This window comes from Antennarius striatus, chromosome 9 (genome assembly GCF_040054535.1).
Source record: "Antennarius striatus isolate MH-2024 chromosome 9, ASM4005453v1, whole genome shotgun sequence".
Lineage (NCBI taxonomy): Eukaryota > Metazoa > Chordata > Actinopteri > Lophiiformes > Antennariidae > Antennarius > Antennarius striatus.
This window is the reverse complement of record NC_090784.1, coordinates 15125662-15144027: the sequence shown is the minus strand read 5'-3', so window position 1 is coordinate 15144027 and position 18366 is coordinate 15125662. Positions and strand designations below refer to the sequence as shown.

General features: G+C 39.5%; 2 protein-coding genes across 4 annotated transcripts in view; one reads left to right on the top strand and one right to left on the bottom strand.

Annotated features, from left to right (window-relative positions):
- adam22 (ADAM metallopeptidase domain 22) overlaps positions 1–18366 on the bottom strand; it is a 50511-nt gene that overhangs the window by 15724 nt on the left and 16421 nt on the right. For all 3 annotated transcript variants that reach the window (XM_068323190.1, XM_068323191.1, XM_068323192.1), the window contains exons 5-10: positions 14782–14864; positions 12444–12510; positions 1546–1612; positions 1382–1458; positions 754–828; positions 144–215 (exon numbers count right to left, since the gene is read on the bottom strand). In XM_068323190.1, the coding sequence (XP_068179291.1) occupies positions 144–215; positions 754–828; positions 1382–1458; positions 1546–1612; positions 12444–12510; positions 14782–14864 (441 nt within the window). The remainder of the gene's footprint in view (positions 1–143; positions 216–753; positions 829–1381; positions 1459–1545; positions 1613–12443; positions 12511–14781; positions 14865–18366) is intronic.
- Positions 1879–5223, top strand: cldn12 (claudin 12). The gene is made up of 3 exons (XM_068323193.1): positions 1879–2057; positions 3039–3296; positions 3387–5223. The coding sequence occupies exons 2-3, from the start codon at positions 3078–3080 to the stop codon at positions 4305–4307; spliced, it is 1140 nt and encodes a 379-aa protein (XP_068179294.1). The 5' UTR covers positions 1879–2057; positions 3039–3077; the 3' UTR covers positions 4308–5223.

Genomic DNA, 18366 nt, shown 5'->3' with positions numbered 1-18366 from the left:
CCAGCATATTATGGGCCAGGAGAGGTTTTAAATGTAGAGAGTGAGATTGGTTAAATGAGAAATCAGTACAATGTGCACTAAGCTCCAATACCTGGGAGTGTTTGTGGTAAGCTTTCCAAGAAGAGGATCAATACATTTCTTACCATGTCAGCCATATTGACCACTGACTTAGCATAGTTATTCGTGTGCCCAACAGAAAGCCGATGCTTCTTGTACTGGAGAGAAACAAAGAGGGAGACAGAGGGATGAAAAGGAATGAAATAAAAACATTTTTCATAATCTTATTCTCTTAAAATTCATAAAAATGAACCACAGTCAGGACATCTAGTTTGTTCCAAACATTATCCATATCACATAAAAAGCCTTATATATCTCATCTTGAAGAGTACAAGCTATATACTCTTCAAGCTACATAAGCTTCAAGCTTGTCCTTGAAAAGTACAAGCTATATAAGATAATATAGTGTTGACTCTCAGTGTTCTGTACTAAACACTCAGCAATTTAACAGATAAATATCTATCTACATGTTGTAAAGACATCCCATTAAAAGACCACAACAAAAGCATTACTATCAGGTATTACTGGTGTATCCAAAGTCTCATAATAAAACCTTTTTGCTGTCTTAGCTAGGAAATTCTTATATATATTTTTTTTAATGTTGTAATACATCTCTAAGAGGGCTTATAACCTTACAGTATACAGTCAAAATTGACTTTACAGATCTAACTTACAGTTGCATAGGTAAAAACCTACCATTAAATGGTCATTGATCACCATCAGCTCAATGTATTTGGCCTCTTCCTGTACACTTCGTGAGGCACGGGAAGCCTGAGAAGAAAAAACATGGTGTTCTAGTTTTCTCATCAAAATGATGTACACTCTTTTCTCAGTTTTCATCAGCTGGGACTCATCAACCTCAAGGACAATCACCTCATATCTCATGCATGTGTCACACAGAAAAGAAACAACAAATCAATAAAGATGAACTTGCAAACCAGGTTTCTCAGTTTTCAAATTTCCAAATGAAGATGAGAGCTACTCTGAGGGCTATGAGACAGGAGGATGCAGACATCTGACTATGACCGGAACAGAATCTGCCTCTTCTCTCAAGGTAAATATTTAATGGAAAAGAAGAGGAGCCAAGAGTGTAGGGCTGTATTGTGGAAGTAAAATGACCAAACAGCTCTTTCTTTATCTTTGCAAATCAGCACAAAACATAGGAAGAAACACTGTAATCAGCTTTCAAAGAAACAGCATCCAGAGCTACTCTATCTCTATCTCGCATCAATACTAAAACACATTATTAAGTGTCAAAATGTGTTAGCATCATCTTACTAATGTTGATGACTGTTTTGCAAATATGCCTACAGTGGATTCATACCTGTCTTTTTTTTCTCCTGTGAACAACTTTTGACCCAGGAAATGGTGGACTGGGAAAGGGTGGCTCTGGAAGATCACCTATAGTAAAAGCACATTCATTATAATCTTTTTCTACTTTTATTTTTTGAAATAAATTCTGATCATATATTCAAGTCATCATTTTACCATTAAGGAAATCATTAAACCCCTCTTTCCTTCCAGATTTATAGATCATGTGAATGCGGACATCATCCTGAAAAGCACACAAAAAAGAAATTAAATCACACATCACATTCAAGTGCACAATACGCACATATGTGCAAAGCAGCTGTGTTTACATTGTTCTGTCATAAAGTATGTTATTGATAACACTGCATGTTAAGTGTGTAGCAGCTGCAATGTTCTTTCATCTGTCGAATTTCACCGCTGTGATACAATTGGTTTGTGACAGTGTTCGTAGAGATTCGATAAAGACGTGTTTGGTAAGGTTTCTACTGCGCATGCGTCAACCACCTGAGAGGCAATACGATGGGTTTACTAAACCTCGTACGCCCCAGAGGCCCCTGTTTGTGCTACCAGCGACTGTACACTACAGTAAAAAGTCTTGAATTGTCTTGCTGTTCAGGTCAAAATACGAAAAAGAGGACCTGTCTGAAATGACACCGACTTAAACGCCACTTAGGATCTGAAAATAAAAGGTATCTATTGTACATTTTATGTAGTCGTCGAGTTTCACATCGAGGACGCAACAGGTAGTTGTTATGCTAATTGTTAGCCATCTGCTAGGTCGCTAGCAAACCAACAACCAGCTCGTTAATCATTCGTGAACCACAATCCTGTTCATTTTACCTAAATGGTTACGATCGTTGCGATAAAGTGTCGTATTGTCTATTATAATTACTATTAAAATGTTTCCCGGTATCGCGGCGTCGTTAATAGCAACTTGATGAAAATGTACATGATCCCAGCTAGAACACCGTATCTACTCAGCTATTTTATAATTGTTTCATTTGACACCTTTTACACTTTTATGGTGGGATAGTTAAACTCAAAACTTCAGTTTAATAGCTGGTGACTCTGTAATTGTGTTATCAATGTCTTCGTCCTTATATTCATAAAAATAAATATTTCGGAAACGACATGTAATGTACTGCAATGAAATAAATCTGACAAAAGTTATCCTGAAGAACCTTATCTGAGAGTTAATTTAACCTATAACCGAGAGGAATAAACAATAACAGTCCAATCAATGAAGTGTTTTAATACAAATGAGCAAAAATGAAATCAACTTAGGAGGTCATTTAATAGAGTCAGAGTCTGTTAAATTCGTTCAAAACTTAGTGGCTGCATTTAATATTTGCTGAAGGAGTGATCTAATAAACAGTAGCAAGAGGTGACAGTGTAATGGTGTAGTTTGTCAGTCAAATTTTCATACAACTATGTTCATTACCACTTTGTTTAGCAATGAAACAACAGCATTGCTCATCAAGGGCACTTGTGAGGGAGGAGTTAGGTCAATCTTTGACATAGGTGACCTACTTCATTAGTAATGGGGCTATTTGGTACAATTTGCATAGCCATCTATTCATACGATCAAGAATTTTCCAAGTTGACAGGATTCTTCCTCCTTTGGTTTTTACTGCATTGGCAGTCTGACTGACTTTTATCTGTTCAAACAGGAACTCTCCCTGTGACCTCAGTGCAAGTCAGCATCCACCATGTCGTGCCGGGACATCCACGCCACCAATGCGTTTGCCTTGATTGTTGCCATTATATGTGTGGGAGGGATTGCCACGGCAACATTAGTCCCACAGTGGCGTATAACAAGACTGGTTACCTTCAATCGTAATGCCAAGAATATAAGCGTCTATGATGGGCTGTGGACTAAATGTGTTAAACAGGACGGCCATTCTGGATGTTACTACTTTGATGCAGAGGTAACCGTATGATAAATTTGTCCTTTTCTATTTTTGCTTACTTTTGTCTTCAACTGTCTTAATGAAAATGTTGTCTTTCCTTGTTACCAGTGGTACTCTAAAGTGGACCAGCTGGATCTTCGACTTCTGCAGTTTTGCCTACCCACAGCCCTACTATTCGGCTTTTTCGCTTTGCTGCTGTGCATGTCAGGGATGTGTAAAACCTGCTGCTGTTCAGACAAGCCTGAACCAGACATTAAGACCATCAAATTCCTGGTTAACAGTGCAGGCTGTCACCTTGTGGCTGGGATGTTCTTGTTTCTCAGTGGGGCAATTGCCATGGCACCATCAGTGTGGTTCTTGTTCCACACTAAGGAAATGAACATCAGATATGACAACATTTTTTCTGATGGGTTTGCTGTGTATGTAGCTATAGGCTGCTCTGGAGGGCTGATGTTAGCTTCCCTGCTGATGTTCATGTGGTATTGTATGTGTAAAAAGTTGCCTTCACCTTTTTGGTTGCCTCTACCCTCCATGTCTACCTCGATGTCCTCTCAGCCTCTAACTGCCAATGGATATCCTCCCTCCCCAGTTTATGGTCCTCAGCCCTTCCCACCACAAACCTTTCCTCCCACAGTGATTGAAGCCCAGCCGTATGTACCTGCCCAGGGCTACGCACAAAGTGTGGTCGCCCCCGCAACATCACAGGTGTACATGTCCCAGATTTCTGCTCCAGATGGATATGGGTCAGAGGTGGCAGGGACCCAAGCCTACAGCTACGCTCCTTCTCAAAGCTACGTTCCTTCTCAAAGCTACGCTCCCCCTCAGAGCTACGCACCTTCACAGAGCTATGCTCCTTCTCAGGGCTACGCTCCTTCACAGAGCTATGCTCCTTCTCAGAGCTACGCTCCTTCGCAGAGCAATGCTCCTTCTCAGGGCTATGCATCCAGTTACGCTGGCCATCGCCACTCCTCCCGATCACGGATGTCTGCTATAGAGATTGACATTCCAGTTCTGACACATGAACAGTAGGAGAAGAGAAGCTGACATGTTCAGCACACATAAGCCTTTTGTCCATGAAGTCCACAACTGGCAATGACATTGAGTTTGGGTAGAAGTTAATATACCCCAAGACTGATTCAGCCTTCAGTCTGTCAATTCTGTAAAATGTTGATAATAGACATAAGATCCTGGAGGGTCTTCTGTGTATTAAGGATTCCATTGTATTTAAAATGAAGATCAAGTATTGCTGAAAGAAAAAATATTTTCAGCTATTTATTGCAAAATTGAAGGAAACAACAGGGCAAATTAAAATCTGGATCAAGGTAAATTCCCTCTGCTGATCATCGCTGAAAATCGAGTTTAAGTTGTAATTTTCTGTTTCATAAACATTTGTTTATGTTGAACTCATTGTTTCCTACCCAAATTGTTTGTAAAGTTTGGGTAACGCTGACAGGATAAAAGTCTACTGTTATCACTTCTGAGTGAAATGCTGATCAGCAAACTACTAACTCACCTGTTAATGTTTGCCAGCATGAAATATTGTTACACTGACATGCCGCCATAGCCTGTGAAGAGCAGCTGTTCTTAATGCACTAACTATGTGAAGACTTGGCCACTTTACATTGTTTTGATTAATCATGTTCACCTAAAGTGTTTTCTAACATTAGATTTATTGTATCATGTTTTTTTGTGTTAATGTCTAAAAAGATGCTGCCATGAATTTAGTTAATGTTTAAAAGCACTAATAAGTTACAGGAAATAGAGTGCTGTTCATCTGTAATCAACAGATAACTAACCCATGGAACTTATTTTTTGTGAATAAGCCAAATCTAGCAGCAGTTTTCTAGTCCACTGTTTGTTATGCGTTAGATGCACTGAACAAAACTTCATCTAATTATTGTTATTCTATAATGTTAAAATTAATATTAAATGTTTTTCTACTGTACATGGTTGCTTGTTTTTAATAAAAACAAATTTAAAAAATGTGTATATTAGCAGAAAAAAAAATGTAATGACAACTTTCAATTTGGTCATATATATAAACGCAATGCATTTACCAAAAAAAAAAAAAAATCAAGGCACTTTGTCCTTTTCTCTCCACCTGTCAAAACACTGAAAGATGAAACTAAAAAACATTTGAGCGAGAGTGAAATACGAACTGGGAAAGACCGTCATCCCATATTCTGCTCCAGTAAATGTTTTCACTGGTCTTGGCTCAACATTTACACATTTTACCAATGAAGATGAAATCAATTGTGTGAGGAGCGTTTCCCAGAAAGGTGTCATCACTGACGAATAATCCCGTTACTCATGGAGTATTCCAGTCTGCGCTGGGAACACCTTTAGAGCGTCTCCCTTAGGGGTCGCCACAGCATTCCATCCTTTCCTCTCCATAACATCTTAACCTTGGCTGTTCCTCTGATGAACTCATTTCTGATCTTACACAACCTGGTTACTCCCTAATCCCAGCATCATAGCTGGCCTCATCACCGTTTTATGAACTCTGCCCTTCATTCTAGCAGAGACTCTTCTGTCACATAAAACCCCTGACACATTCCTCCACCCGTTCCGGCCTGCTTGGATCCGTTTCTTCACCTCCTTACTGCACTCACTATTGCTCTGGACTGTTAAAAGTCCTCCACCTTTGATATTTCTTGTACTATTCTAACGTACTTCTCTACCACTCCAGACATCTTCATGCAGTACCACAGTTCCTCTCTGGATACTCTGTCATAGGCATTCTCTAGATCTACAAAGACTAAATATAGCTCCTTATGACCTTCTCTGAACTTCTCCATCAACATCCTCAAGGCAAATAATGCATCTGTCTATGTATGAATCCATACTGATGCTCGTAAACACTCATTTCTGTCCTGTCTAGCTTCTGCAACTCGTCCCCACAATTTCATTGTGTGACTCATCAACTTTATCCCTCTATAGAGCATTTAAAGTAAATTCACAACTCACAGTTTGAGTTTCATAAATGTAAACTGCTGAGGGAAGAAAGTGGATTCTTTCAAAAGCTGTTTTTTTCCACAAATGATCTAATACTCAAATGTGTTACATTTACAATGATGTAAGGCAAAGAAAGACCTTGATAATTTCACTGGTGGGCCTGGAAAAAGTTAGTGGTAAATGTTTGATCAGTAAGGCTGATCTGCTGCTAGAAGCTCATAAATCAGCCAGCACTATCACTCTGAGGATAAATGTTCAAGTTATTACACTCTAAAGAGATTCCAAAGCCAATTAAGAATGGTAAGCACTCTATTAAGAGAAGTATTAAGCACTTGGGTGTTCTGTCCTTCCATTGATGTGATCCCAGGGGATTTAGGATCTGACTTATCAGCCACCAGCCCAAACTGCAGCAGTCACGACTGGATCCAACTGCTTCTTTAATGTGACACTTTGGTGTTGGCTGAGAGTTTAGTCTCTGGTGATGTAAAAGACATTTGTGGTACAACTGCTCTTATGTGCAGTACAAAGACATGATGCAATCCATCATTGTTATTCATTGTTATTCCAGAATCAACTGTGGTAATGAAGTTTTTCTTGAGCAGCATCTTCTTTGTTTTTCCAGATCATCGCTCCCAGTTAATCATCACGCAGCATGTAGACACCGGAGGGAGTATGTAGAGGTGGAGATTTAGGTTCAACACAGATGGCTTTCATATGCTACGGCACAAAGAGACAGGGGTTGAGACTGTGTTGCTAAGGGAGACAGTAACCTCAGAGACAGACTTTTGGCTCATTAATATGAAGAAGGGAGGGATAATGCGCTTTCATTCTGTCTGTCTGCATGTGTAAATGAACTGAACCAGGTTTAGTCACATGAATTTGGCTCGAGGCCAAAGGGAGACCCTTTCTCTGTTAATCCCATCACCTCCAGCTCAAACTAAGCTGCACTCCCACCATGTGCCGGTTTAAAAATTATGTTCCTCTTGGTACCTAATGCTGTACTCTCTGCTCCAGCTCAAAAACACACTCTGAATAATAACTTTAATGAACTCTTTGTGTGTGTCGGGCCTGAGCTGGCAGAAAACATTCCTGTCTCACACTTGCACTGGGATTATTTTGACAACATTGGAGGAAGGAACCAGAAGTCAATGTTTCTGGCGCCAGTGAAGGACACAGAGATATGACACCTAGTCAGCCAATGCGTAGCAAAAACTTCTACTGATTTGAAGACAGATTAATGAATCCAATTACCAATTAAGAGAAAACACAGTATTTTTACAGAAAAAAACAAGAAGAGTATTAAAAACATTTTCATTACTGGCGTCAAACTATGGAACAAACTGGATAATGCAGTTAGGAGTGTGGGAACTCTATCTGCCTTTAAAAAGCTTTTAAAAACATTATTTTGCAAGGTTATATTTCTAATGTAAATGATGGTTAAAGGACTGCATTGTTATGGCTAATTAAACTTCATATTGTCATGCCTGCAAAATAAATGTCGCTGTAACCTTTGTGCAGTAACTGAGATGTTGAGCGATAGCTGGATTAATAGTCAGCACATGCAAGATGTTATGACTGCTACAAAATGAACATGAACAAAATTGGACTCTTCTCGAAAACTGACAAAGACGTGTGCTAAGATGCACACCTATTGGACTGAATGGATGGTTTAAAACAACAATGCACCAAAATAAAATAATTGACACCCCTTCCTCCAACTGTCATCTCCCAGCCTCTTCTTCAATCACCAACCTTAACTCATCTTGTGACTGCAGCTCACCTCACCACACAAGCTCTAACTCAATTTAGTGACCCCATAAAATTTAATCTAACACAATAATGAAGTTGGGGCAGCACGGTGGTGCAGAGGTTAGCGCTGCTGCCTCACAACACGGTGGGCCCGGGTTCGAGTCCCGCTCTGTGCGGAGTTTGCATTCTCTCCCCGTGTCTGCGTGGGTTCTCTCCGGGTTCTCCGGCTTCCTCCCACCTCCAAAAGCATGCACTTCAGGTTAATTAGCCGTTCCAAATTTCCCGTAGGAATGAGTGTGTGTGTGCCTGGTTGTATGTCTTTGTGTGTGGCTCTGCGGTGCACTGGCGTCGTGCCCGGAGTGTCCCCCGCCCCACGCCCTATGCCGCCGAGATAGGCTCCGGCTCTCCGTGACCCGCTGCGGCGGATATATCGGTGGTAATCTGAAGATGATGACATGACAACAATGAAGTCCTAATTTCGCTTGGTCCAGAAAACAGACTTTCCTTTGAGTACAGTAGTACCCCAGAGGAGTACCTCACCATTCTCATATCATTGTGGCACAGACAACATGCCATAGATAATAGAGTAAAAGAATAAATTATTTAAATATGTTACAATAATAAGATAAAATACCAATAGAAGCGCTTGTGTCTGTATTTTTATGACTGAGAGAATGGACTGTGACTGACAATATATTATCCCCCAGATCACCACTCCTCCAAATTTGTATTGTTAAGATAGAGATTTTTACAGTCAGCTTGCTAACTTTAGCATGTTGCTAACAGCACTAATGTGCTTCTCCAACCTCACAAGGGTTGTACATTTACAATTCATAATTCACTGCACCATGAGTACAGTACTGTATAATAAGGAAGAGCTGCTGCAGTAGCAGTGGCCCTGACATTCAGGTGGGGTTGTAAAGATGTCCGAAACAAGAGAGCTAAACATATTGTGTGTGCGTTTTGCACATGCAAACCAGAATCACACAACCACACTCCAAAGCGTCTGCACACTCACACAATCAAAAAGTGTAAGATATATCAGGCACGTAGCACCCGGGTACATCACATTCTCAGCTGGTGAAGATTTATTTTAACACTTCATATTACTCACAACCATCGTCCACTTTTTCACAAGCCTATTTACACGACACCACAAGACACTATGAGACAGTCACAGAAGGTGACAGAGCAGCTTGTTCTGGACACACTTAGCTAATGTCCCGCATAACTTTTTCTGCCATGGTGTTCGGACAGATGGATTTACCATATGGCTGACAGGAGCCCCTGCCGACTTCATCTCAACACACTTCTCATTACGACATGTTTTCTTCTGATAAAGAGTGATGTGTGACTGTTTCAGGCCATGAAAGAAAAAAGAATGAGAAGGAGAAGACAACGTCTAAAATAAACTCAAAGCTACTCTATTCTGTGTGTGTGTGTGTGTGTGTGTGTATGTGTGTGTGTGTGTGTGTGTGTGTGTGTGTGCGCTCGCGCAGCATGTTTTGCAGCAGACATCTACGTGTCTGTGTGAGAACTAGATGCAGAGACCAAGTAGAAGGAGATGCACTGGGAGGAGCCCAGAGGTCCAGGGGGGACAGGCACCCAATGTGGATCACTGCCCAGGGGAGCAGACATCCAGAACTCAGCACAGAAAAACTGGAAGGCCCCTGTGGGCTTGCCCTTCTCAGTATTCTTACATCAACAGAATTTCCTTAACATCCAAAACCAACGCTCTGTAGCCACATGTCATTTATGTCCTAAAACAGCTGTCAGCACTTATACGTATGGATAATTCTGTTTTATTTTATTTAGAATATCTTCATGGGCTTTGAAATCAGTAAAGTCTGCTGTTGTACTATTAAATGACATATTTAGATTTTATTACAAAAACAAAAGTTATGTTCAGGTAAGATGAAGCCCTGCATATAATGCATTACTTAAAAAGTAAAATCTATAAAACCCACCTACTTATATGAGTTTTAAAAGAAAGCATCAACACAATAAAATGTCACAAATTAAAAAATATGCATCTGTGAAATGATCTATGGTTTCCAAGTGAAGTTAGTATTATGAAGAAAAAGGTCTCACAAAGTTAAATAAAACACAGGCACAGCTAAGATCTACTGAAGTACTTGATCAAATAGCCTGTCGTCATTCTGTCACCGCAAAGATTATATAAAAATATTTTTTTAATACAGATAAATTACACAAATACAAAGAGTTACATAATTGTCCATAACAGATTCAAGTTACAAGCATAATTTAAAAAAATTAAAATTAATTTTTCTATCTGGCACAACAATTTGAGATATTGGACATAAACATAGGTTACCTAAAATTGTGCTAGTACTGTATACTTATGGTGCCGTCAACATCTGGCGTGCAGCAGTGTTTGTGCTGACAGTGTGAGTAGAAGGACGTGGAAATAACAAAGAAACCTTTCTCATCTTCATGTGTGACAAGCTCTCATAACACTACCTCTAAAGACGAGTTTCTGTCTCTCTCCCTTGCGTTACATGGAGTCATGGCAACAAACGTGTTTTATTCTAAAGTGGGTCTTAATGTGGGGGAGGACTGCATATTCTGTAACATGCCTGATGCACCTTGTGGGTCATCTTGTGCTCTCTTTATCGTGCTTACTCTGATGTCTGTGGGAAGAGTGGGTTCTCAGAGGGTTCTACATATAGGGGATGAGATATTCTGGGAAGACAGAAGCACTTTTTAGTGTTTGGTCAAACTAAACCTGATACTTGGTTCATAAGGTTGCAGAGGTGTTTACAGGATTGGTCTGTGCACACCTTTCAGAGGAAAAGGTGTGTAGTTGGGGTTATTTGTAGTTTCAGGGGGACTCTCTCTCTCTCCCCCCTCTCTCCCTCTCTTTCTGCTTTAATAATTCACTCTCTCCAGAAAAGGTTGGAGAGGATTGACGCAGGCAGAGCGGAGACAAAGAGGAGGCTAGACAGGGATGGAGTTGAGAAGAAGTGGACGGAAGAAGAGAGCTCTATGAAGGTTAAATGGGCCTATTGGCTTGAAGCACTGTTTTTTATTCTTTCTCCACCATCTATTTATTATCTTCATTATTCATGTTCACAATTTTCTTTTGCTACAATTTCTTTAAATTTCCTCTCTTCTGTCATTACTTAGTTTCACACAGTTTCTTCTCATTTCCCTGTAGAGGATACAATGAGAATCAATGTAGTTATAAAATCACATTTAGTAACCAGCAATGATAATAATCTGTTCTTTGCTTCTTGCTCTGCTCCACCTCCCCATACACCTTCCTCCATCTCATCCCTTATTGACCTGTAGCACTCCTCTTTTCAACCCTACTCTGCTGTCTGTCTTTCTAACTAATCTTTCTACACTGTTGGCCCTAAAGCTGTCAAATGGAAATGAAGCTCTGTGTAACAGGATGCCACCACCCTACGAACACACTTTTACACAGACACCAATCCCTGACCTCTCCGTACTCTGTGTCCATCATCCCATACTGATTAAAACCAGACACACACACACATCTGTATGAATTCATTAGAGCATAGGAATCACTCTCTCTCTCTCTCTCTCTCACACACACACACACACACACACACACACACACACACACACACACACACACACACACACACACACACACACACACACACACACACACACACACTTATAACAGCAACACATTCTCTCACTTGTGCATCACACTCAGGGTTCAGTGAGTGACAGGCGGTTTTTCCTCACCCTCCACTCAGGACAACAACTGGGTCAACTACACACTTGATTCTGTAACACACTGATTTCCAACCTGCTTTATGGGTACCCCAGTGTTAAAAACATAACAATAAACTGGCAAACAAATATAAATGTAGTTAAAGCACCAACAGTATTAAAATAATTCTTATTGCAGAGGCATAATCTATGTCATATTATTGGATTATAATTAGTAATGCATTAAGGGACATAGTTCGGTGGTAGCGCGAATCTGTAGCCCTAAGGGGGCACAAGCCGGTGTCAACTGTTGACCGGTCCCAAGCCCAGATAAATGCAGAGGGTTGCGGCAGGAAGGGCATCTGGTATAAAAACCTTTGCAAACAAATAGCAGACACAATGTGGCGACCCGTAACGGGTCAAAACAAAAGGAAGTTTTTATAAGTATGCATTTAAAGTGTGTGTCTCTACTGAGCTACAGATCCCAACATCGAGTTTACTCTTTGTAAAAAATGGTCATTTTTGCTTGTCACATCATTAAATTAAGAAAATCGGTTGTCAGTTAAACTTCTGTGTTCCAACTAATTGACATGAAGGTGTGGACAATCAGATAAAGATGATTGATAACCACTGATCTAACCGACTACTTGACAGTGGAAAATTCAGCAGCACGTTGAAGACAATCAGTGTGTGAGAGGACCGATTACGTATTCTTCAGTGTGCATACATTATCATGTAGAGTTCCAGAGTACTCACTTTGCTGCTACTGCCCTGTCCTCCAGGTTCAATCATGTAGGTGTGATTGCCATCGAAAAACATCCCACTGAAAAAGAGAGCAGCGGAGAGGGGAGAGAAGGGAGCTCACGTCAACACCAGTTTCTGCTGTTTTATTCATCTCTAATTGGAATAATGCATCTGTATTCAACTCCTCCTCAGTTATCAGAGTGATGGATTAGCTGGTTCTCTGCTTGCCCAAAGGGGTTATTGTATTATTGGAGCATTTGTCAGGACAAGAAAAGCAATGCACTCCTACAAGGTGCCATTTTGAACAGAATCCTCTGCTGTCCTGACTGCTACGTTTGGCATATACCTCTGCAGCTTAAGAGGGTTGGAGGACAATGTGAAACAAAAGGTCATCCAAGTCTGGGAGACATCCTTCTACATAGCAGAATGCAAAGGTCACAAACATTTTTTCTTAGTCATGTCTGATTGCAACCTGGAAAGATTGGAACTGATTTTACATCCATTTTTGTTCACTGGAAAATGAGTGTAAATGCATTCATCACATATACTGTAGTAAAGACATTGCAGAAAAAGCCGCACATCATTTTGACCAAGCAATCATTTTTAAAAGTCAAGTATCAGTTTCTCATTTATCGGCTGAGTGAAGTTCTTTCAATCTGCCCCTGTGTTGCCCTTGTGCACCAAAAACGGTCGTAATCTGTTAATTAACTTTATGTGAAGCTTTTAGCAGATTGGTTGGGTCATGCTGTGAAGTTAGGAGCATAAATGTTGCATGAAATCTGCTGTCACATCCTCTGCACTGAAAATTCACCTTCAACACAATCTTCTTTCTGGCCCAACATTACAAACATAAATAATTGTTTTCTCTACATTTTTGGTTCTATATCAAACATTTCAAGAAACTTTCTGACTTTGTGTGTTCATGTAATATAGTTTTCATTGTGAAACTGAAACAAGCTGTAAACAAAACATAAATAAATAAGCTTTTGGTTAATTTAGTACCTTTAAACTATTGTTAACATTTCCAAATCTTGTAGGTAATGTTTTTATTTTCATTTAAGTCTGGACTGCTTACTGGTGTAAAGTTGAAGGATCTTGACTGAAAAAAAGCAACACATTTGTGCACCAGCCAAGATTTTGCAAAACTTGAAACTAAAATCAATAACAGCTTTTGGCAGGCCGTAGTCAATATAATCTGATTAAACCCAAAACATCTAGAGTGGCAAAATCTTCATAAATGAAGATGTCTTACAAGGTAAAAAATAAAATGGTTTATTTTATGCAAACCTCATCTCACCTATTCCTAAGTTTCCATAAGTATTACATGTTGACTATTTTAAAAATAGCAAACAACCAAAATTACCAAGAGTTGTCGGTCACATTACATCCTGTTCCATCTTTCATGTACATGGATGCACTATGTTGTATTCTGGGATGACAAACACACTCCCAGAATCACATGAAATATGCAAATGTTATTAGAGCCCTGAGCGTTGCTTATTTACTCAGCAAATATCAGTGTGATTGGATTGAAAATGTATAATAAATAACTTTCAGTCAGCAACTGAAATAATTAGATGGAGCCGCTTCTCATGTCAGCAATAGGCAGACTCATCATAAATGACAGAATGCTCCAATGTCAAAACCAGCGTCACCATGAATACAAATGTCACTGCTAAAGAGTGCAAAACCCACTGCATAATGAGAAGTCAAAGGTGTGGACAAGCCGTGTAGTTGTTTGTGTGTTATTTACAAGCCATTTTCCAGTAACCAGATGTATGTATGTATGTATGTATGTATGTATGTATGTATGTATGTATGTATGTATGTATGTATGTATGTATGTATGTATGTATGTATGTATGTATGTATGTATGTATGTATGTATGTATGTATGTATGTACCTTATGCTTGTATTTGATCAAGTTATGTCTCATGGGATATAATATTGCTTTACAGAATCAAATGATTGAGAAGACAATACATGAATAAACTGGACCCATAACAAAGGCAACGCAGTTCAGACATGCATTTACGGTGTAAATGTATTCCTTCCAACAGGATGCGTATATAACCTGTCTCTCGAAGGCTTTAGTGCACAAACTAAAAACACCAAAGATGGGTGGAAAAGTGGAGGAGGAAAAACATGTCCAAGCAGCACCTGTCTGGATGAATGAACCCGTGCGACATTAAAATAAGGCAGAAAGCAGGCTGAAACAGATTACATTGCTCTGATGGATAAAGGGGAGCAAGGCTCCCAACTTGGCAACAAAGAAGACAGCAGTGATGGTTGAGAAACGCACAAATACACACATCAAGTCATATTTACACATAATACTTATATACTTACTGCAACCCATGGCATGTTGAGAGAGCCACAAAGGAGCGAGGACTGTCTCTGACCTTTCCGTGATAGTAGCAGTGCTCTCCTCCCTGTGAACAATAAACAAACACTCACAAATTAGCGTCACACAATTGATCATCATCTACTTAAGGAAATATTCCACTCACTTTTTTTTTATAGTTCCTTACTCAATCACACAAATCTTTACTAAGGCACTGAAATAGAACCATGAACCTGTGCATTTGCATACACTGTGTATCTTTGTTTTTATAGTCTGAGCATAAACCTTCCCATCTTACCTTGTGTGTTAACTTCTTTTTAACTTCTCTTTCCTCCATCCCAACTTCAAACAATAGAAAGCCACTCAGAATTTTTTTAAATATCTGCCAACCACTCTCCATCTTCACTGTCTCCATCCATCTATACGTGCTTGCTTACTCCCCTCACTGCAAACTTATGCGTACATTTATTTTATACAGACGAGTATAATGTCTAAGTGCTCTGCAGACCATCTCTTCCTGGTCCATTCCTTATTGCCTAACAGCCATTAGGCAGGAAGCAGGTTTCCCTGAGGAAACACAGCTTTTATCTAAGGATCAATTTCTACTCTGCAGTCTAACGCTGAACACAGCAACACACTGCCTCTTCACTTCCTTCTGTGGACTTCATCCATCCAAATCTACACTGATGTCATGTTTTTGTGAAGATGCATGTATGTGGAAATAAATGGCCATATATGGGGAAACCTATAAAAAACAGTTTTACAATATTTGGATTTTGTAGGAATTTACTGAAAGAAAGTTCATTTATTTGGGACACTGTGTTGGTAGGGTTTATATAATTTATATGTAATCCCTCGTGTTTGTTTGCAAGATATTTCAAATTGTTGTCAATGTATTTGAAATCTTGTTATTTAGAGGTGGATATTAACCCAAGAAAGACTGGATTAAATTTTGAGGTGGAGATGGGTGCTTTTGCAGATTCTGGTTCACTTGTTCCATCCCTTCACCATTTTGATATCGGACATTTTGGTAGATAAAGTAGATTGTACCACATTAAATTAAAATAGGTAGATTCCTACAAAAGGAATGAAACTTCATTCCAAGATTCTCAAACATTACATGTTACACATAAACATGTCCTTACAGAACTCATCGACAAATGTAACAGATGTAGACAGTGTGTGGGAGTTCTTCCTGAACTTTTGATCAACTCATCCTCCTCCTACGCACCTGTCTCATTCCTCTCCTCTGCAGGCATTTGCATGTCAGAAATGAGCCCCCCGATTATGTGCTGCTTACCTCAAAGATGTAGGATTGATTTTAGGTCAGGACTTCCACACTAAACTTTGGAAAACATATAGGTCTGTGTCTGGCCATTTCACAAAAATATCACCATGTGCAAACAGGGAGAGTAGAACTAGTTTCATAAAGTAGGAAACGTTGAATTCATGTACTGATATTTTCCATTGTTACTCACTTTAATTGTTAGATAAAATGAAAGGGATATGAGAAAAATAAACGCATTTCTCGGTGTTAAAAGTGGAGCTAGGGTCAGCATCTTTTTAGCTTAGCTTAGCATTAAGACCAAAAACAGAAAAACTCTGGTGTCCCAAAAATCTGCATTCTTGAAACAAAAGCCAGTATTTTGATAAGAGCCTATAGTAACTAGAGTAATAAGCATCTTACACTAAAGATTCGAACACAAAAACTCAAGTCTTCATGTATAGTGACATAAATTCGCGTGTGACTAATGCAAAATAAATTATCATTGAACTATTGGAGCAAAATGTTATCCTTCATATGAGATCCAGCAGTTATGTGTCCACAATCTGTTATGAATCTGAAATAGGCCACAGTCTCAATACATGTGTCCCACCTACCTCATTTCTTTCTATATTCAGACTATCAAAGGCAAGATGGCCAGAAGTGACAAACAATACTATATCACAGGCCAGTGTTGCAGATAAAAGAGAAAAACACACTGGATAAAACAGAGATGAAACCTATGGGTCGTAAGAAGTTAGGCAGTCACAGCTAAATAGTGCCACAAATGAAGATAGAGGCCGGGTCAGGAAATGTAGAGTGAGTGTGAAACGAACAAGCAAGAGCTATTTTTAAGTGGTGCTGTGTTCTACTATCCTCGTCTCTCCACCCCCGTCACCTTAGACTCCACTTCTCTTCAAAGACAGAAATACCCAAATCAAGGTGCTGTGGGTGTGCTACCGTGTGTTGATTTTTACACCAGAATAAAAGTAATTAATATTATGATGAAAACGTCAAGGTCAGACAGTAAACAAGCAGGACACTCTGTCCTCTGAACATCAGCAGCAGTCTGATTTAGATAAAGAACTGAAATAGGAACACACATAAATGTCACATTTTATGAGACAGAAAAAGAGTAAGTGCACATATGAATTATTTGTGTCGATGCGTGCTATTCATGCTTCATGTATAACTTTAACAATGGCTTGTTGTTCATTTGGTCTATTTATAGACAAACCCTAAAAGCAATAGCATTACGCTCTAGCTGAATGTGTTTATGTGCTAAATGATGATTTGGGATTTGCATTGTGACTATGATTTATTGCAGCAAAGTCTAATCATCACCAGACAGCCACAACTATTACCACAGTTAGGATTAGGTGCTACCTGTATTACAAATGTATTACAATACGCTGAGGGGGTTTCATTGCAGTGCAGTAACTGTGTAGTGGCTGACATTTTAACCTCTGTGAGCAGCAAACATTTTCTTGTCTCATATAAATGTAGCCACTAATGAAGAGACAAAAGAGATTAAGTCTCTCTTTTTATCAATATTATGTACAAAGTACGTTCTGGATGTTCATCTACAAGGTGATTTAATTCACTTTTTAAGGGATCGCTTTGTGAATAAAAGTTCCATTACGGCCAACGACTCAGTCACAGTCTAACAATCTGGATCATTCTCTGTAAAGTATCTGATATCTCACTAATCTGCTACTTAGTTGATGGATTGTTGGCTGTTATAATCCCCTCAATTATAAGATGACACAAAGCGGCAGTCCTGTAACTGAAGTCCACATTCCAGGGGATTATCACAGCAATCTCAATTTCATGTGAGTTGAAGGTTTAGGACACAGCTTCAGTTCCACATTGGTGCTCTGGAATCTAACAAGATGCTGAACAAAGACTGGATGAGCTGTGTGATCTCTGCATGTGTGTGAAGCAGCGCATTGATCAACCAATCAAAGGCATGGGGGGGGGGGGCATAAACCAGTGGGGGTCCACAGGATGACACGCAGGTTGGGCTAGTATCACACATCTAATTCAAACTTTAGCAAGCTGCACGCTGCTACCTTAAACAAGCAATGTCTGCATACTATAATCCAGATTGTGCTTTCATGCTGTTGATTTGAACTTGTATGATGTAAATTTGTAATTCTATTTTGTCTTATTTGGGTCTCTGTCTTGGCTGGGTACACATTACATCGTCATTGTCATGAGGTACGTATTTACACCTGGTATTGAGGGGAGTTCTTGCTTTCTCATGTGAAGCCAGATGAATACCTTCTTCAAGCTATTTTTGCAAAAAGTTTGGAGGAAATTTTAC